At 44.7% G+C, this 20485-nt stretch overlaps 2 protein-coding genes across 7 annotated transcripts; both read right to left on the minus strand.

Annotated features, from left to right (window-relative positions):
* Positions 1–440: 440 nt before the first annotated feature.
* Positions 441–9992, minus strand: LOC130527477 (opsin-5-like). Its single transcript, XM_057036057.1, has 6 exons — positions 9761–9992; positions 2125–2330; positions 1901–2000; positions 1737–1841; positions 1445–1665; positions 441–1310 (listed from the first exon to the last, which is right to left on the minus strand). The coding sequence occupies exons 1-6, from the start codon at positions 9918–9920 to the stop codon at positions 837–839; spliced, it is 1266 nt and encodes a 421-aa protein (XP_056892037.1). The 5' UTR covers positions 9921–9992; the 3' UTR covers positions 441–836.
* A 1941-nt stretch (positions 9993–11933) lies between these two features.
* Positions 11934–20238, minus strand: slc8a1a (solute carrier family 8 member 1a). 6 transcript variants are annotated; one of them, XM_057035908.1, is made up of 11 exons: positions 19684–20238; positions 19412–19513; positions 18946–18978; positions 17357–18869; positions 16393–16499; positions 15877–15897; positions 15765–15782; positions 14372–14434; positions 14145–14272; positions 13805–13904; positions 11934–12556 (listed from the first exon to the last, which is right to left on the minus strand). In XM_057035908.1, exons 4-11 carry the CDS (start codon positions 18712–18714, stop codon positions 12180–12182), a joined length of 2172 nt encoding a protein of 723 aa, XP_056891888.1. In that variant the 5' UTR covers positions 18715–18869; positions 18946–18978; positions 19412–19513; positions 19684–20238; the 3' UTR covers positions 11934–12179. The 6 variants fall into 6 exon arrangements, with proteins under 6 accessions (XP_056891888.1, XP_056891889.1, XP_056891885.1 ...); XM_057035909.1 differs by adding an exon at positions 13456–13725 and having other exon boundaries at positions 17357–18978; XM_057035905.1 differs by having other exon boundaries at positions 17357–18978; positions 19698–20238.
* Positions 20239–20485: the final 247 nt, after the last annotated feature.

Below are 20485 nucleotides of genomic sequence, written 5' to 3' on the forward strand. Positions count from 1 at the left end.
TTTAGTTTTTCTCAATATTGTGTTTGTGTCTGCTGGTTCCTCTGAATGCCCATCAGAGACTCAGGTAAACCTCATTCTTGCTCTCACCTGTAACTCTCTCTTCTGCTCCACATCTATGAAATCTCTAAACAAATGTATTAAAATCGGGGACTGTTTGCTACCGTCGGCCTCATAGACTCTCATCTCCGATAGTCAAATTTATCAAGACTTCTTCTTTTTCACTCTGGCCTTCTCTCTGCTGATGAAAATCCACCTCCAGGACAATCTCTTTAAGGTTTTTATCAGTTACAGTCAAATTCTCAGACTGAGCACCCTCTGCAGGCTGATAGCTTATGAGTTTGCCCAGGATGACACAGCAAGGCTCGACCGCCTTCAAGGACCCACGGAGGAGCTTTCTGCTCTGGAGGTTAAACTCCTGTAATGTCAGTAGGAAGATACAGTGTTTTTAAGTCTTTTATTGAAGGTATTTTCACTTCATTCATCGACTGCCACAATAGATTGGACCAAGAGGACCCAGGTCCCCTCTAAAAGAGTAAAGAATTAGCATGTTGTTACCATATGGTGGCCTCTGGACGTCACCGTAAAGCTCCACCACAGAAAAACAAGATATATGCACCCATGTGTGTGGGTTGGTGGGTGGAGGGGGTTTTCCTCTCTTCTCTTCTGCCATTGTTGGGGAGTTCGTGATTCCAGTACCTCCAGAGACCTTTCTGAGGGGCCGTTGGTATGTTAGTGTAATTTATTGTAATTTTCAACTTCGTGAAAAAGAAAAGCAGGAACTATTTGCTAAGCAGCAAGTTGCATTCTACTCTTGACATTGACGTTCATCTGGGCCATCAAAGTCGCTCACATTCGGACTCGGAGCCAGCGTCAGAGGGTGGGGCCATTGCAATGTGGAAGACTTGTTGGTTAGCATGTGGTGGTGTTGAGAGTGGATGTTCTGCTTTGGGTGCTGAAGGAGGCTCCATCACAGGTGAGTATTTCCTCTCTGTCTGGTTCAGATGAGCTTTAAGTCGAGCTCGGGCTCCCGAGGCTGCTCGTCTGTGGGTGTCGGCCTTCGTCTTGAAGCGTTTGACCTTGACCGTGTCTTTGGCATCTTTTGTGCACGGTAGCAACACGGCTACGTCTTTGCGAAACTTTGAGCTAAGGCCGAAGTAGATGAGAGGGTTGTAGAAACTGGCCGATTTGGCAAATAGGCGGGTAAAGATGCTGGTCAGGTTCGGCACGTGGAAGCCCCAGGCTGACCACATGGAGACCACAGCGTAGGGAGACCACGCCAAAATAAAGGCTGTGCAGATCACTATGGAAACCTGTTAGAGACACCATCCACATCAATCCATCATAACCATGAACCTGTCACCAGCTTGGACCACTAATGCTATCAATTGCCGGATTGATAGCATTAGCAAATTAGCATAGCTGATACTGAACACTGAAGACTTACGATGGTCACGTCTCTCTCCATTTTCCTCTGGCGATCAGTGAGGTCTCCTGCTGCCAGAGCGTTGCCTCTTTTAACTCTGTTGATGATGGAGATGTAGCAGAAGAGCATGATAAACACGGGAATGAAGTAGCAGAAGATGAAGATGGAGATGATGTAGGAGCGGTACGCAGTGGAGTAGGCAGCTTTAGACCAATCAATCTCACAGGTCCCATAGCCACGATCTGCAGAAGGGTGGGACTATGAAGGGGGTCGGTCAAAGCACACAAAAACACAAGGCTGTGAGTTTTCCTGCCTGTGTAGCTCCCCCAGCCAAGCAGCGGAGATCCAGACCAGAACCCAGCCATGATCCAGATGAGCAGCAGGCAGACAGAAACGAAGGTTCTGTTGATGTGACCAGCTGAAACACAGCAATTGTTCAATGCCATGTCGATAACACCCCACCATACCCCGAGTCACCTCTGCTGGGTTGACACCCTTTGATGTATCTGGTGATGCTTATCACTGTCAGGGTGTTGATGCTGCTCAGACCAAAGACCAGCGTGAAGAATCCATCCACCTGAAGGAGCAAATAACACCACTCTGATCACCTGTCCGCTTCAGCAACAAGAAGATGTGCAACTGTTTTCATCAACTTTTTGCCTGATTCAGGGTATTTTCCATCAAGGGACACTCGGCCCTACCTCACATGTCCAAATGGAGGAGATGATAAAGCCACTGTCCTGAAAAACATTGAAGATCTCAATGATGCCACGAGAGTAGCCAAAGACAGAGATGCTTGCATCCGATACAGCAAGGTTAAAGGTCAAATAGTCTGTTGGCTGCAAGGTGGACCTCTGTCTGTAAAGGACAAAAAGGACGACAGTGTTCCCAAACCACGACAACCAACCTAAAAAAAGCAGAGACACAGATGAGAAGTGGGTTAAAGATACAGATAACCAATGAACAGGCTATAGGACTGCCCTGAGCAGATGGGGACCACTGAACCAGATCATGTTACCTTCAGAGAGGACTGGGTGGAAGCTCCCTAAGCCACAAACACAGAGGAAGCAGGATGCTTCTCTGCTCAGGACATCTAGGAACCTACAGGATGCGTGAGGGAAGGTCTCAGGGAGGCAGAGCGCTGCTACAAGAGGTCACTTCAAAGTCTTACTGTTGTTATTTCATCTGGAGGAGCATACAACCAAATTTGACTGGTGATTTCAGTATTTTCATTGACCCAGAATAGAAGCAGTCTTAGTATTGAAATTTATCTCATTCCAGAGGATAAATTCACCAAGTCAGTTACAATCACACCCTTGATTTGGTCCTTACCTGTTGGACTGAAGTTGAAAATTTGACATTAACTCAACAAGTTAAAACAAACAACACGACAATTATAAAGGGACTGCTGCTTGGCCTGGAAATAGAGTCTGAAAACATAGCAGAAAGCATGGTGCAACAGCTGACTGCTCAAAATTAATTGAAGCAAATACAAATTGCCCTAGGTTTCTTTTCAGCACTGTAGTCAGGCTGACATAGAGCCCAAACTCCATTGGACCCACCACCTCCTCCTTCACATTAAGTCGCAATGATGTCATTAGCTTCTTTAATAGCAATACTTTAAACATTAGGAAGACGTTCTAACAAGATCTGACCTCTGTCATCTCTAATTCCACACGATCTAACTCAATATTAGACTCAGATACAATTAAAGCTAGTAGTTGCCTGGACAGGCTTACTCTTATTAGCCTTTCAATCAATCAATCAATCAATCTTTATTTATATAGCGTCTTATACAATCAAAATTGTTTCAAGGCGCTTTCCAGAATCCCAGGGCCTGACCCCAGACAAGCAACAGTGGCAAGGAAAAACTCCCCTTTAACAGGAAGAAACCTTGAGCAGGACCAGGCTCATGTAGGGGGACCCTCCTGCTGATGGCCGGCTGGGTAAAGAGAGAGGAGAAGAGGGAGGACAGGTAGAGGATAGGATAGGTAGGAGAGGAGAGGGGTAGAGGAGAGGAGAAGTAGAGTGAAGGGGAGGTAGAGGAGAGGAGAAGGAGGAGGAGGGGAAGAGGAGAGGAGAAAGGAGAGGAGAGGGAGAGGAAAGGAGAAGGAGGGGGAGAGGGGAGAGGAGAGGAGAGGGAGAGAGAGGAGGAGAGGAGAGGAGAGGAGAGGAGAGGAGAGGAGAGGGAGAGGGAGAGGGAGAGGAGAGGCACAGAGCACAGAAACACACACAAAAAATATGATGCACAATCACTTCAGCGGGGCCGGTGGTCATTATGCAGCTCCGATGGCAGTGATACCTGTAAATAAATAGGGGGGGGGGGGGGGAGAAGCAGAAAAACTACACAAGAATCAGCATAATTAGTCTGCTTGATGAGGAGAGGAAAGGAGAGGAAACCATGACCCAGTGGAGTGACAGAGGCCTGTCAGGTGATCATGTTTCCGGACCCCGGCAGCCTTGGCCTATAACAGCATAACTAAGATGTGACCTAACGATTAGACGATCCCCTAGGTATGATAATTTGTCTGTCTATGATAGTAACTGGAACTACTGAATTAGTAACAATAAGCTTTTTCAAAGAGGTAGGTTTTGAGTCTGATCTTAAAAGTAGCGATGGAGTCAGCCTCCCGTACCTGGACAGGGAGATGGTTCCATAGCAGGGGGGCCTGGTAGCTAAATGCTCGGCCCCCCATTCTACTCCTGGAAACTCTGGGAACCACAAGTAGACCAGCATTCTGAGAGCGTCTATTGGGCCTTTCAGAACTCTCCTCACTAACGTCTTCACCCAAACCAACAACCTGTCTCTTAGACCCTGTTCCCACTACACTGTTTAGGGAGCTCTTTACATCTATTAGCATATCTCTGTTTGAAGTAATCAATCTGCCTTTAGTATGTCTTGCTGAGACCTGGCTTCAGAAGGAGGAATATGTTAGCTTTAATGAACCTACTCCTCCCACCTATCTTAATTATCATATTCCTCATGTTACTGGTTGAGGAGGGGGAGTGGCAGCAATCTATCACTGCAAGTTATTAGTTAATCCTAGACCCAAACATGGCTCTAGTTCATTTGAAAGCCTGTCTCTTGGCATCACCAATCTGAACTGGAGGACAGAAAAGACACTTTTGTTTGTAGTTGTATATTCCTGTCTGAGTTCTCTGACTTCTTATCTGACTTGGTCCTCAGAACAGATAAAGTCATTATTATTGCAGACTTTAACATCCATGTAAACGTTGTAAATGACAGCTTTAGAAACGGCTTCATTTCATTTCTTGAGTCAGTTGTTTTCCTTCAACAGATAAATCAACCAACTCATAGCTTCAACCACACCCTTAACCTAGTTCTGATTTATGGTGTTGAGGTAGAACATGTGTCAGTGTTCCCTCAGAACCCACTCCTGTCAGATCATTCTTTGATCATTTTTCCATTTATGATTAAGGATTCAAATCAGATCAGATCTGATCTGAACCCGAATGGTGTTTTGTTATTGGACTTCTGTGGTCGTCTCAGATTGTCCATAACAAACACCTTGTTCAGGCATACAGCCGTCCACATGTGCACTTGGCACCAGGACGCCTTAGGCCGCAGATCGATGATCGACTTTGTGGTCGTGTCATTGGATTTGCGGCCGCATGTTCTGGACACTCGGGTGAAGAGAGGGGCGGAGCTGTCAACTGATCACCACCTGGTGGTGAGTTGGCTCCGATGGTGGGGAAGGATGCCAGACAGACCCGGCCGACCCAAACGTATTGTGAGGGTCTGCTGGGAACGCCTGGCAGAGTCTCCCGTCAGAAGGAGCTTCAACTGCAAGGTGGTTGGTGCCTGTCGTGGCAGCAATGCCCGAACCCGCTGGTGGACACCAGTGGTGAGGGATGCCGTCAGGCTGAAGAAGGAGTCGTATTGGGCCTTACTGGCCTGTGGGACTCCCGAGGAGCAGATAGGTACCGACAGGCCAAGCGGAGTGCAGCTAAGACCCGGGCATGGGAAGAGTTCGGTGAGGCCATGGAGAATGACTTCCGGACGGCTTTGAAAAGGTTCTGGTCCACCATCTGGCATCTGAGGAAGGGGAAGCAGTGCACTGTCAACACTATGTATAGTGGCGATGGTGTGCTGCTGACCTCAACTCGGGATGTTGTGGATCGGTAGAAGGAATACTTCGAGGACCTCCTCAATCCCACCAATGCACCTTCCAGTGAGGAAGCAGGGCCTGGGGACCTGGGGACCTGACTGTGGGAACATACAGGTTCTCTAACGAGCCCTTAAAATCCTTCAGCCCTATATATTTTTCTGAGGCGTCATCGCTAATTCAGAAATCCAACTCCACCATGTGTCTTTTAGATCCCATCCCAACACACCTGTTGAAGGATGTTTTACCAATGATAGGCAGCTCTATTCTTAACCAGATCAATTTAGTGACAGGTTATGTACCCCAGTCCTACAAGGTGGCAGTGATGAAGCCGTTGCTTAAAAAACCATCACTGGATCCTGACGTATTAGCAAATTATAGGCCGATATCCAACCTTCCTTTTATCTCTTAAAGTCTTGAGAAGGTTGTGGTGACTCAGTTACTGGAGCACCTGCAGAGAAACAACCTGTTTGAGATGTTTCAGTCAGGCTTTAGAACTCATCACAGCACAGAAACAGCACTTCTTAAAGTTACAAATGATCTTCTTATAGCTTCAGATCATGGACTGGTTTCTATGCTGATTCTGCTGGACCTCAGTGTTGCTTTGATCACAGCATCCTGTTACAGAGACTGGAACATGTGATTGGGATTAAAGGGACAGCACTAGACTGGATCAGATCATATTTATCTGATAGATACCAGTTTGCTCATGTCCATGGCGTTCCCTCCTCATACAGTAGGGTTAGCCATGGAGTTCCTCAAGGTTCTGTACTTGAACCAATCCTTTTCACCTTGTACATGCTTCCTTTAGGAAACATTATTCGGCAGCATGGAATAAATTTTCATTGTCATGCTGATGACACTCAGCTATATTTATCCATGAAACTAGAGGAGACAGAGCAGTTAGTGAAGCTTCAGACCTGTCTTAAAGACATAAAGTCTTGGATGTCTTCAAATTTCCTTCTTCTTAACCGAGGACATGGTGTTTGGTCCTGAACCTCTCAGGGATAGATTAGATCACATGATCACTCTAGATGGTATCTAGCATCTAGTCTCTCTGTGAGAAATCTTCAAGTAACTTTTAACCTAGAACTGTCCTTTAACTCACACATTAAAATAGTCTCTAGAAGTTCCTTTTTCACCTGAGAAACATTGAAAGATCAGAAAACTACTGACGTGGCATGATGCTGAAAAGTTACCGTAGTCCATGCATTTGTTACTTCCAGGCTGGACTACTGTAATTCTTTATTATCAGGGTGTCTAAACAACTGTTTAAGAAGCCGCCAGTTGATCCAAAATGCTGCAGCTAGAGATCTGACAGGTATTGACAAAAGAGATCACATAACTCCTGTACTGAGGTCTCTTCATGGGCTGCTCATTAAATTTAGAATAATTTTTAAAATTCTTCTTCTGACCTACAAGTTCCTCAGAGGCCTAGCTCAATCCTACCTAGAGGAGCAGTGATGCTTTATAATCCCAAAAGACCACTCCGTTCTCAGAATGCTGGTCTACTTGTGGTTCCCAGAGTCTCTAGGAGTAGAATGGGGGGCCGAGCATTTAGCTACTAGGCCCCCCTGCTGTGAAACCAGCTCCCTGTGCAGGTACGGGAGGCTGACTCCATCTCTACTTTTAAGACTTAAAACCTTCCTCTTTGAAAAAGATTATTGTCAGTAATTCTGTAGTTCCAGTTATTATCCTAGACATAATTATCATATTTAGAGGGTTGTCTAATTATTAGGTTAATATCTTAGTAATGCTGCTGTAGACTGAGGCTGCTGTGTTCCAGAAACATGATCACCTGACAGGCCTCTGTCACCCCACTGGGTCATGGCTGACTCTCCTCCTCTCCTCTCCTCTCCTCTCCTCTCCTCTCCTCTCCTCTCCTCTCCTCTCCTTGTTGATCAGTGATGATTTTATTTCTTGTATAGTTTCTCTGCCCCCCTCATCTGTATTCATCTACAGGTGTAGCTGCCTTTATAGTTGTATGCTGACCTGCCAACCTCCGACCCTGCTGACTCACTCAACTCCTATACCAGCAGCTTGTATTATTAATGTATTTCTATGATCTATGCCTATTCTCGCTTCTACCTGCTTTCTCCTCCCTCTCTACCCAGCCAACCATCAGCAGGATGGTCCCCCTACATGAGCCTGGTCCTACTCAAGGTTTCTTCCTGTTAAAGGGAAGTTTTTTCTTGCCACTGTTGCTTGTTGGGGGTCAGACCCTGGGATTCTGTGAAGCACCTGGAAACAATTTTGATTGTAACGGACGCTATATAAATGAGGATTGATTGTTTCGATTTTTTACCTCAGTTTTTTTTTAAGGTAGCTGGAATTAAACTCTTAATGAAAAAAACTACACTATATGCAGAAGAGTTGGCTTACTATAGGCCGATCTCCAACATTACCTTTTTGTCAAAGATCCTCCGGAAAATAATTGCCAGGCAATGATATGACTACCTCCAAAGCAACAGACTTTTTTAGGCCTTGCAATCAGGATTCAGAGCTCATCATGGTACAGAACTTGTGAAAGTCACTAATGACCATACAGCATCAGATAAAGGCATGATGTCTATTCTTGTTCTGTTAGTCCTTAGTGCTGCTTTTGATGCACTTGACCATTACCTTATCTTACTATGAATGGAAAAATTCCTGGGTATAAAATGTTCTGCCTTAAACTGGTTTAGAACTTACCCATCAGAGACGCCTCTCTTTGTCCATGTTAACAATGAATCCCCCACTCCCACTAAAGTCTACCATGGAATTCCATAAGGTTCAGTACTTGGTCCAATCCTATTTATTTTATACATGCTCCCTCTCAGTAGTATAATCAGGAATCATTCAATACAGTTCAATTGCTATGCTAATGACACCCAATTATATCCATCAATGGATCCAGGCCAAACCAATCAGGTCCCGAAACTCCAGGCCTGCTTCAAAAACACCAGGGCCCGGAAGACCAGATATTTTCTACAGTTGAACTAAAAAAAAACTGAAGTTATCACACTGGGTCCAAAACATCTGAGGAACATGATCTCTAGTGATGAAGCCTTGCTGAGTGGCATTATCCTGCCTCCCAGTACCCCTGGAAGGAACCTTGTTCAAGCAGGACCTATGTTTACACACCCATATTGATCATGTCTTAAGGTTCGTCTGTTATCCCCTGCGCAACATCACTTAAGTTAGGAACTTCCTGTCCCAAACTGATGCAGAAAGATTAGTCCATGTGTTTATTTCCTCTAGGCTGGATTATTGTAATTGGCTTTTAACAGGCTGGCTGAACAAGTCCTTTAAGTCTCTCCAGTTGGTCCAATTTAGAGGAAATTTTAAAATCCTCCTCCTCACATATGAGGCTGTTCATGGTCTGTGTCCCTCTTGTTTAAAATACCTTATAAATCCTAATCATCCAACCAGGGTGCTGCACTCTCAAAACACAGGTGTACTTGTAGTCCCCAGGGTTTCCAGAAGTAGTATGGGGGCAGAGCCCTCAGCTCTCAAGCCCTAGTTCTCTGGAACCAATTTCCAGTTTGGATCTAGGAGGCAGACCCAGTATCCTTCTTTAAAACCTTCCTTTTTGATCAGGCTCATTACAAGGGTAAACACAGAACTGTTCTGTTCTGCTGCTGTAGGACCAGACTGCTTCTATAACACACCCTCTCTCTCTTCCTCCATTTCTCCTACCCTTAGAAAATGATATATTCACATAAATGTTCATATTACTTTCAGAGACTGTCTTCTTTTTCTAGTTTTGCTGATCCCGAATGATCCAGAATGTGGTCTAAGGACAAACAGGCAACAATGTCATTTTGGGCTCTAAATGAACTAACATGACGAAACAATACTACCGTAAACAGGCTAACCAATGATAACAGGACAAACCAGCAGCTGCTGTTGAAATTAAGAAACACACACACACACACACACACACACACACACACACACACACACACACACACACACACACAATATGTGACTATAAAGGAGCCTAAAAGATATGATGCAGCTCTAATTTGGTCAAGGCAATGTAACATCTCCTGCCAGCAGAGATGTGTTACCCGCTTCCAACGACCTCATTAAGAAAAATTCTCGACATGAATTAAGTGTGGATTGATTTAGTTTGTCAGCATGGTCCATGATCTTCTGAATCAGTAGTTCGCCCTCCAGCAGATTCTGCTTTCATCAGGATGATGGTTCTGTGTGTATATGTGTGTACCCAGCAGCAGCAGGTAGATCCCGATGATGGTCTCTCCCTGGTCTGAGAGTGCGGGCTCTCTGCCACCCCCCAGGATGGAGCTGTTCTTCCTCCAGGGAGGGATGCTATCCGCCATGATGCTGAGATGAAGACAGGAAAGGTGCTCAATGTTTCCCTTCATCTGTGACAAATATAGACGCTTGATCCTGGTTCAGCTCCTGGCAACAGACCAGGACAAGCTCAGAGGTCATGCACAGGCCTCCCGACGGCTCTTGATCCTCAGGTTTTATCTGCACTTCTGTCCTAACGCCAACCAGAGAGTTCGTTTTATTTTTGTCTGTACTCAAAGAAATATGGCTACCAACACTATGAGCCAGTGGTATTAGCCTGTACTAGTAGCTCTTAGAATGTACTAGCTGTATTATCCAGTACTAGCTGTATTAGCCTATACTAGCAGCTCTTAGCCAGTACTAGCTGTATTAGTCTGCATTAGCAGCTATGAACCTTGACTAGCAGCTCTAAGCCTGTACTTGCAGCTTTTAGCCTGTACTAGCGGTACTGGCTGTATTAGCCTGTATTAGCAGCTATGAACCTGTGCTAGCAGTATTAGTCTGTAAGAGAAACTATTAGCTTGTACTAACTATATTACCCTGTACTAGCAGCTATTAGCCTGTACTAGCAGCTATGAGCCTGTACAAGCTGTATTAGCCTGTACTAGCAACTAGCTTGTACTTGCAGCTATTAGCCTTTTCTAGTGTCTATTAGCCAACTCTAGTATCTACTATCCTGTACTAGCAACTAGCTTGTACTAGTGGCTATTATCCTGTTCTAGTGGTTATTTACCCAGCTCTAGTATCTACTGGCCTGTACTAGCATGTATTATCCTGTACTGTACTAGCTGTATTAGCAGTATTAGTGGTTTTAGCCCTTGGTAGCTGGTGTGGACAGGCTGTGATGTCATCTGTCCTCACCTCAGTTCTGCACTTCATATTTTAGATTTTCATTTCCTTTAAAGACTTTTTTCAATAAACCCATCCTGGATGTTCTGATCCATTCAAGCCAAACTGAGAACCAGTTCTTCCATCTTTTGCTCTTTCATTTTGTCCTCCTGTCCTTCATCTATCTCTGTCCATCTAAATTAGTTCTATCAAAATCAGGCTGTCAGTGTTACAGAAGAGGGGGGTTTAACAGAACCCGAGAGCAGGCCAGGACACGGTGGTAAGAGGGTCAAAGGGTTTTATTTTTCAAAGGGGGGGACAACACAAGGAAGACAGAGGCAGTCCTCCTGGGTTGCAGAGAGAACTCGGGAACAGAGGCAGTCCTCCAGGGCTGCAGAGAGAACTCAGGAACAGAAGCAGACCTCCAGGACTGCAGAGAGCTCAGGAACAGAAGCAGTCCTCCAGGGCTGCAGAGAGAACTCAGGAATAGAAGCAGACCTCCAGGACTGCAGAGAGCTCAGGAACAGAAGCAGTCCTCCAGGGCTGCAGAGAGAACTCAGGAACAGAAGCAGACCGCCAGGACTGCAGAGAGCTCAGGAACAGAAGCAGTCCTCCAGGGCTGCAGAGAGAACTCAGGAATAGAAGCAGACCTCCAGGACTGCAGAGAGCTCAGGAACAGAAGCAGTCCTCCAGGGCTGCAGAGAGAACTCAGGAATAGAAGCAGACCTCCAGGACTGCAGAGAGCTCAGGAACAGAAGCAGTCCTCCAGGGCTGCAGAGAGAACTCAGGAACAGAAGCAGACCTCCAGGACTGCAGAGAGAGCTCAAAACCAGAGGCAAACCCCACCACACTCTGGCAACGGAAACCAAAACACTCAAGGGAAAACCAACCAAACCAACACATGAACAGGGGAAACCGAACGACACCAACACACGACAAGGAAATCCGAACCAACACCCTGGCACTGATGGGCAGACGCACCCACCCCTAAGTAGGCGGCAGGATGCCTGCCTGCAGTGCCAGCTGCCGCCAATTGTGCTCAACACCCCCCCCTGCAGGACAAAGAGGGCACAACCCTGGACCCCAACAGCCAGCAATGGGCTCAGGGCCAGATGTCCCGGAACCGGACTCCTGTGGTTCTTCTGAACTGTGCGCCAGGGTGATGAGTTATTAATATACTGTATATGAGTAAATGATTGATTCCTTGATCAGGTTCCTGATAAAAAACAAATGTGACCAAAGAGAAGAAAAGAATAATCAATAATTTGGTTTTATTTGATGTCTTCAAATGAATCTTCATCAAGTTTTTGACATTTCATCATCATCAATGATCATCAGGATCATCATCATCACCATCATCATCATCATCATCGTCACATCATCATTTAGCATCATCACCATCGTCATCATTGTCACCATCACTACCATCATCATCATCATCAACATTACCATCATCATCGTCACCAATATCATTGTCATCACCTTCAGAGGTTAGTAGCTTCCTAAAAGGCCTGAATGTGGCAGTAGGCCTCCAGAGAGGAGAAGAAGATGTACATCAGCCACAGGCTGAAGAACAGACCGGTGGTCAACATTTTGGGGACTTTGGGGCCACCAAGCTCCCCCCCGATCTCAGGCCGGCGCCGGTAGATGAGGACAGCGATGCAAATGAAGGCAAAGATGGTGAAGAGCGTGACAGAGAAGGCCAGCGTCCCTGGGTCCACCTTGAACTCTTCTCCCTGGAAGTAGTGGTAGATGGCAGCGATGGACCAGGCCACACCAATGCCCAGGAACACATTCACGGCATTGCTGCCAGTCACGTTCCCAATAGAAGCGTCTGCGTACTGATCCTGAACGGCTGATACCTTACTGGCAAAGGTGTCTGCAAGAGCCAAGAGGGAGAGACTTGAGTTACTGATGGTCTCCCAGTGCATCATGGGACACAAGATAGGTGTCAAAACATCACACTAAACCTCTGTGGTGTACCACAGGTATGCAGTGATACAGGTGGGCAGTACTACAGTGGTGCAGTGATACAGAGGTGCATTTCCTCTCTCTGTTCTCTGCAGCCTGATTTGACAGGAAGTCCTCCTAAATGACAGGAAGTTGACCTGGGGGTGAATCTCTTCTTTTATAAATATATTTTTAAAAAATCATTAAGGGAAAAATTATTCTTTTGTAAAAGTTTTAAATAAAACTTTTTTTAAGATTAAATTGGATGAACGTATCTAGCAGCCTATAGCCAGTCCCTGTTCATGAGTGAGAACCAGTGAACTGGAGTCAGTCTTAGTCGATCTGATAAGCAACATATGCTCGATCAGCCTCTGGAGTCACCAGGTGGACAACAAGCTTTGAAGGACCTCCCTGGTTTCTCTGTGTTTGTGTCCTGACCCAGGTGACGGCCAGGTGTCTCAAAGGTCAATGAGGAGCCCATTCCAGAAAAGTGGAGTCAGCAGCAACAGTCAGAACTAAGCTGTTTAATTAAAATACAAATAAGTCCCTTATCAGTTCAATAAAATGTGCATCATTTTGTGTTCAAATAAGCGATGATCAGCAATTTTCTGCATATGCCATCATTATTATTTCCACTACTTTTATCTCCTCTACTGAGGAGATGTAGGAGGGTCGAGGCTTGTTTTCACCTGTTGCCATGGTGACTCGTGTTATCTGCTTTTAGACCCTCATGCTGGAGTTTCACTTAGGGTAACTGCGACTAAGCGCTGATTGAACTAACTCCCTGGTTGAACTGAATAGTGGATAAATGGTGGCCTGCTATCACACCTGGTACTGACGTGCCCAATGCTACAAACACCACAGCCGTGACGGAGTCTTTCAGACCGACTGTGCAGCCAAAATGAGAAGCGATGTCTCCGATGATCGCCGTCAGGACGCCAATGATGGAAATGCAAACAATGAAACAGGCCCAGCCACTCCAGTACTCGGTGGGAGGCACCAACGCAAACAAGAGCTTCCAGAATACGGTGAGGAAGTGCATGATGTAGTCAAAACAGGAGGGCAGCTTCTCCTCTCCATGGGTGTCATCATCGTCACCTTGGCAGAAAGAGGCAGGGCCACAAGAGATGTCATTAATGGAGGCAGACCAGGCTCCAGAACTCATCTGAGAACTTACCTGATGTGATCGTGATAGCTTCAACAAACTGCTCTCTCCAACTGTTGGTGCCAACCACCAGCGCCAGGTTGGTCTTCTTCAGGAGTTTGTCCACAGTGCTCTGAGAGACCCAAATCAGCACATTGATCAGTGAGTGAGTGAGTGAGTGAGTGAGTGAGTGAGTGAGTGAGTGAGTGAGTGAGTGAGTGAGTGAGTGAGTGAGTCGGTCGGTCGGTCAGTCAGTCATCAAACCTATCATCGCACAAAAACAGCACTCTTTAATCAAAGCATTTTATTCTCATTGTTATAAACTGGGCTCACTGGGAGCTCTGATTGTTTATTTCTACTTTCGGGAGCTCACCTTAAACTCATACGATTCCTCAATGGTGACCTCGAGTTTGACGTGCTCACCGAGGATTGGTCGACCCATTACTGCAATCCTCTGTTCTTCTTTCTCCTGATTGGTTAAAAGCATCTCGTCTTTGTCCCCTGACAGAGACATAGAGAGAGAGGAAGAGTTGGGGGGTTGGGGGGGCAGTGGTGTGTAGCTGGTGGTGGAGCCATGTCATTCCGTTGATGTGGACATACCTGGGATGTTGATCATAGCGGCGGACGGATGCCATTCCTGGACCTTCCTGTACATGTCTCGCCCTGGATATGTAAACAGAGTCAGGTGACTTTGTCAACATTTAATAGATGAGCCAATAATGAAGGTCTGAAAGACTACATCCATCTTTCATATGAAGTTTTGTCTACTGTTTTGAGATGGTGTTCTGCCCATTTCTGCTACCAAACAAAATGTGCTAGTCTTCTGATGATGCACAGTAGCCTTATCACTTCCACTGCCAGAAAATTTTGCTCCCTGCATCTCAAACGGTTAATAATCACGAGAAGAAAAGAGTTCATACAGATGTTAGCTTGCTCTTGATTATAAAGACTGGGAGATAATTAATTGTGTACGCTGTGTCGTAAGCGCTTAGCTTGGACACACAAAGATTTGAGTGTATCAAATCTAACTGCTTGAAAGTTCAAATTGAATGAATGAATGAATCTGTGTCTGAATTGTATTTGGTTCTCAAGGGGGAAAATGAAGGGGACAATGATGAAGCTCGCCGTGGCGCAGACTCAGAATTAGCAGTGAGTATTTGGCTGAGGTAAAGGCCTTGTTTCCTTTGTCATGGCTTGCCTAAAATGTATCGGCACATAAAGTTAAATGTTGCTCCACCACTTGCTGCTAGCTTTATTCCACAATGTGGTTCATACTGTTGTTGCTCCCCAAACAATGCTGTTTGAGGAGCGAAAACAGTATGATCCGAGTCATGGAATGACAATTTGCAATTGAGTTGTGTCCCAGCAAGTGACACAAAAATGACTTGCACACTTGCTACGGGCACACAGCAGCACACAGACCTGCTTATAAATATCATAACTAATATTTTTTGCATAACTTACCAAAAGTTCCCAATGAATTTACCTCTGTGCTGTACTGAGTGAATGGGAAAAGTGAATTCAGTGCATGGAAACATACGTGGCATCCCTCAGCTCTCAGGAGGACGGCGCTATACTGACTAGCAATGTTTCAAAGGTGGCTTTGGCACAACATAACTGAAACAGCTGAAAGTGTAAAATAAACAATAGTCTACTCTTTAATAGTAACAAAATAAAGCCGTAAAATAGTCCTTTAATGGAATGTTGACCAGGTACTCAACTTATCATTTTAATCATTGAGAGTTGGCCAAAAAAAGGGTAGTGATTGATTTGTGATTGGATGATGAGGAGTTCTCTAAAGGTCACGGGGTCAGGAGGTCAGAGGTGACTGTAGGTTGGTTCTTTAGTTGCTTCAGTGGAGCAGAAAATATTCAGAAATAAAATTGATGAAGTAACTTCTCCAGCAAAGATGGTTATCTCACTTGTTTCAATGATCAGTGAGTTCAAAATAATAATAAACCATCATCCAACCAAAGAAAATGTGCCGACTCACCTGTTTGGACAAATTTACCTGGACGTTTTGGAAACAATAAGATTAGTTCACATTTATTGAACTGCAAAAAAAAAAGTAAAACCCCAAATCTGTAAGCATCAAAGAAACTTACCGACTTCTTGAAGCAGCCGAGCTACAGACAGGTGACATCACGGGAAGAGGAAGAGAAGAGAAGGAAAAGGTTAAATTCTTATTCAGACAAAAATAAATAAAAAAACCCAGAAACAATCAGGACTTTTTATGAGTCTTGATAGATAAACATGTGTTTATTCATATTAGATTTATTCACACCCTCATAAACACACACACACACACACACACACACACACACACACACACACACACACACACACACACACACACACACAGAAGCATATAAATGTTCATGCTGCTTCTATATGATTTTAGAATTACTCAGCATCTCAGCTTCTAGGTTAGAACTACATGACCCATAATTCTTTGCAAGTTAGTCGTCTATGCACTGTTACCATGGAAACAGCAACAGTGCTACATGTATAAGTGTTGCTAAAGGAGTTAAGCAGATTTCCTGGAATTTAACTTGCAGCAGGTTAAAGGTTAGTCATGGTTGGGTGTGGTCACTCCAAGGAAGTCAGGCAACCCCCCACACCTTTCCTCTCACTCATCTCCAGCAGCCGGGGGTCCCCAAGTTCAATGAAGAAGTTCTTGTTTTTTTCATACTCTTCATCATCAATGATATTGACCTGAATCGTTTTGCTAAAGAAGCCAAAAAAAATTGATCACTGACAGAGGAGGTGTGATGCTGGTTAGACCCCATTTACACAACATTTTCAGAATCTGTAGATCAGGGGTGCTCACATTTTTTCAGCATGCAAGTTACTTACAAAATGACCAAGTCAAAGTGATCTACCCACCACAAAAATGCAAAACATCTAATTTTCAAATGTATTGAGGATTCTTTGTATGTACAATGTATGTTGATGTACCTTGCATAACCAAATGAGCCAATTTTGCAAAACACACATAATAATTAACTATTAACATTTTTTTTTGTAATTGCCTGAGTTTACTTTAATGATTTGCACTGAATTTAATCAGCCAGGGACGCATAGTCCGGACAGTAGCTGCTGACAGCCAGTCTCAAGCACACTTCCAAATGTTCATCAGTCATGGTGGAAGTATTTGGACTTAATAATCTTCATGTACTTAATAATCTTCAACGCACTTCGAAAATGACATTGTGAAAAACAGTCCACCTCCCATTCCGAATGAAAGTGATATGTTTTTGTCTTCTTACTTGGTCCCGCTCCCTCATTCATTTTGATGACCATAAGCTTTAGCGATGGCATAAAATCAGCGGTAATTCGCTGAATAGCTTAGCGCTTCTGACTGGTTGCCCTATATGTCAATCAAGTAACGGGATTGATGATAGGCTGACATCGTAAGTTCTGCTGCATTTAGCGCCGTTGTTTGCGCCTAATTGGTCACCTGAATGTCAAATTCAGTTGTCATCTAACTGGCTGCCCTGTATATAAATCAAGTGACGGGATAAATGATAGGCTGATATTTTTTTTGCCACGCCGCGATCGAGGAGGTTCAGGAGGTTGACTTACCAAATCTCACCGTTGTCAAATTCCAGGACTCCATGTGTGTCTTCAAAGTTCTCACCACCTCCTTTAGCCGTGCCCTGTGCGGTACTGTATGGCACTACCACAACGCCACAAGCTCCTGATTTTCGGAGAACCTTCACTTCCAATACTCCAATACTCTTGCTCACGGTCACCGTCTCCTCCTCAAATGTAAAGATTCCTGCATGGTCATCATCCAAAATGGTGATCTTTGCTGTGCATGGATGACTTAAAGTTGCACAGGAGACCTTGGCATTTCCCTCAGACAGAACCGTCACATTACTGAGATGAACCAGGAAGTGCTCGTCTTCCTCAAATATATCGTCATCAACAATGTTGATGCTGATGACCTTCTGGGTTTCACCAGGTTGAAACAGAAGAGCTCCTTCTGTGAACTGGTAGTCTGAGTCAGATCTTGCTGTACCATCTTCAGTCTGATAGTTTACCAGGACTGAAGTCCTTAGGTCTCCGCCGCGCCGGACCACATTCAGCGCTACACTGCCACAGTTCTCCACACACTGGTAGAAACCAGGGTGGAAGAACACCTCAGAGGAGGGGCTGTTAGACACCTCTGAGCAGATGTCATAGTTGGTTGCTCGCACATGGTTTTTTATCTGGCATTGATGAAGAGGTCCACCGGCTTGCTGCTGCTTCAAAACCTGATCAGTAAGCCTATCAGTTAGTAGGTCATCCAGTCCCTTGCATTCATGTCCAAGGTCTTCTCCATGAGAGTTGAGGTCCACGTGCATTGTAAGTTCTGGTTCTCCTTCCATTTCAATTATCACTCCTTTCCGCTTTCCTGCTCTATAGCGTTTATACACATATTTATAGAAGAGCAGGCGTTGGTCAGCCACATATGCAAATCCAACACAGAGAGGGAAGAAGAAGAGTGTGAGGAGCCCCTCCCATATCTCCACAACACCTGGAGTTGTGACGGCAAGAATCATATAAAGCCACGTATAGGCAAAGATGCTCCAGATGGCAGTGACAAAGAAAACCCTCAGGTGCTTTACTTTCCGTGTTTGTCCCTCCGGAATGATGGACACACAAAGGCCAATGATGACAAACATGTTGAAGGCGGCACTTCCCACGATGGTGTTGGGTCCAAGCTCGCCTGCATCAAAGTTGTGACCACAAACCTCCACCACAGACAGGAGGATCTCTGGGGCAGAAGAACCCAGGGCCATGAGGGTTAGGTTTGACACCGTCTCATTCCAGATGCGCACCGTGGTGGTGATTTTCTCACCATTGGGCTTCTTGATTGTGATCTTTCTCTCCTGGGAGGTGATGACCTCAATGGAGGCCATGAAGCGGTCTGCAATGATGGACACACCCAGGAACATGTATACCAAGGCCACAAAATAAACGGTGGCTCTGGAAAGGCGCTCGGTAAAGGTGGGATTTTCTGGCTTCCATATTGGCAGGATGACACCTTCAATGCAGTTGGTCCTCCCTTCACATACGGTGCTGTTCTTCAGTGTATTGTTAGAACCTCCCCCTGCAGCCAATGGAAGATCAATGCTGATGAAGCTCAGCAGAAGGACCAGCTGGTAACTGGAAAACTGCCATCCCACCTGACGCATGGCGACACCCAAGCTCCGTGAAACCTGGAAACCAAAAAGTTCTGCTGTTGCCTTCTGAGTGTCCTGTTGTAGGTTTCTAGAATCTTGAGCAGGTTTCATGAATGTTCTAACATCTCCCATTGAACATACCCACACCAGAATTCTAGTATATGTGGCAAACTGCTCAAGGTTCTTATCGAACCTAACAACTTCAACCTCATATTTGTTGAATTGTCAGCCACTCAAGTCACAGCAGAAGGAATCAGAACACGATACTTCTACAGTAGCTTTGGCTTTAGAATCTAATTATGAATTTATCACCAGGAATCAAAGTTACAAAGATAATAAAAGATAAGTGTCAGTTTTAAAGGTTAAAAAGCTTCATTCTGACATAGAAACTACAAAGGATAAAGGTGTGCGTTGGCTAAAAGAAAACTAAAGCTTGCCTCAGTATTAGCAACAGTTAATTTTCACTTACTCTAGCATCAGAAACATTTCCCATCTCACGCTGATCAGTTTCAGGATCCAACAATCCACTCGTTCGGTTCTTCCCTTTCTCCTGAATGTTCGAAGAAGATGGCTGCAGATAAAGTTCTTGGTTACGGTGGCAGCACTATTAATAAGTAGAACTCTTACTGAAGTACAAAAGTATGACAGTGATTCACCACTGGAGTACTATAGTTCACTCCGAAAGACCTCCTCACAACTTGGGACAACAACACAACTACACATCAGCATCATCATTCTCACCTGTCTGTCCTCACCTGTTGCTCCTCACACGTCCTGTTGCTGCAGCAACACTGAGAGAACAAACACTGGTCTCCACAATAAATGCTCTAAATTTAAAAAACCCTTAAAACATAGCTGCCAAGCTGCTTATCACCTTTAGGCCAGCAGGACGTGACCATACAAGGCACTGCAGACCCCACAAACATGTTGAGCGATAACAGCAAACATGTAACGGCAGCCGGGAATGCTGGGATAAGAGATTTTCCATTGGGGGTGGGGCCTGTAATGTTTTTTAAATAAATCTGTTGTCACTAGGTGGCATTTTTGGTATTCACATCCTACTAATTTGACTTAGTAAATTAGTACATGTTTGTGCATTCATTCAAATTCTCATTAAATATCAAAGCAGAAAATAAAGTTGCCAAAACAACTCTGCCACAGCTCTTCTGAGAGGTCCTGCTCTCCAAACAGCACTTCTCTTTCTCCTCCTCTCCCTAGCAGTTAGTTGAAGAATGGCAGCTAGTAGTTTTGGACAAAAGGATTTGTAAATTACTAAAATGTATATTTCAAAGAAAGGAAGATTAATTATTTATTTGATATTTTAAAAAAAGTTAAACGTAACATTTTAAAACTGATACAAATTAATGTTAACTGTGAAATACGAGTGGAACTATGCAACTAACATTCACAGCTGCATTGTGGTTTGCTGGACAGAGGTTTACTGCTGACAAAGTTTCGTGTTGTCTGATCGGCGTCCAACTCGCCGATGTCACATGCTAAGTGACTGAAAATAATTCATTTTTAGTTCAATCTTATTGGTGTT

This window comes from Takifugu flavidus, chromosome 6, assembly GCF_003711565.1.
Source record: "Takifugu flavidus isolate HTHZ2018 chromosome 6, ASM371156v2, whole genome shotgun sequence".
Lineage (NCBI taxonomy): Eukaryota > Metazoa > Chordata > Actinopteri > Tetraodontiformes > Tetraodontidae > Takifugu > Takifugu flavidus.

What these genes read in the sequence shown, in the direction of transcription:
- slc8a1a (XM_057035909.1), bottom strand. Translation starts at nt 19,435, where the DNA reads ATGGGAAATGTTTCTGATGCTAGA. An exon ending in GGAGATGAGTGAGAGGAAAG is followed by an intron (nt 15,898 to 16,392) that starts GTGTGGGGGGTT and finishes ACCTGTCTGTAG; the next exon opens with CTCGGCTGCTTCAAGAAGTC. An exon ending in AGCTATCACGATCACATCAG is followed by an intron (nt 13,726 to 13,804) that starts GTAAGTTCTCAG and finishes CTTTCTGCCAAG; the next exon opens with GTGACGATGATGACACCCAT.
- LOC130527477 (XM_057036057.1), bottom strand. Translation starts at nt 9,920, where the DNA reads ATGAAGGGAAACATTGAGCACCTTTCCTGTCTTCATCTCAGCATCATG. An exon ending in CCTCCATTTGGACATGTGAG is followed by an intron (nt 2,001 to 2,124) that starts GTAGGGCCGAGT and finishes TTGCTCCTTCAG; the next exon opens with GTGGATGGATTCTTCACGCT. An exon ending in AGGGTGTCAACCCAGCAGAG is followed by an intron (nt 1,842 to 1,900) that starts GTGACTCGGGGT and finishes GCTGTGTTTCAG; the next exon opens with CTGGTCACATCAACAGAACC.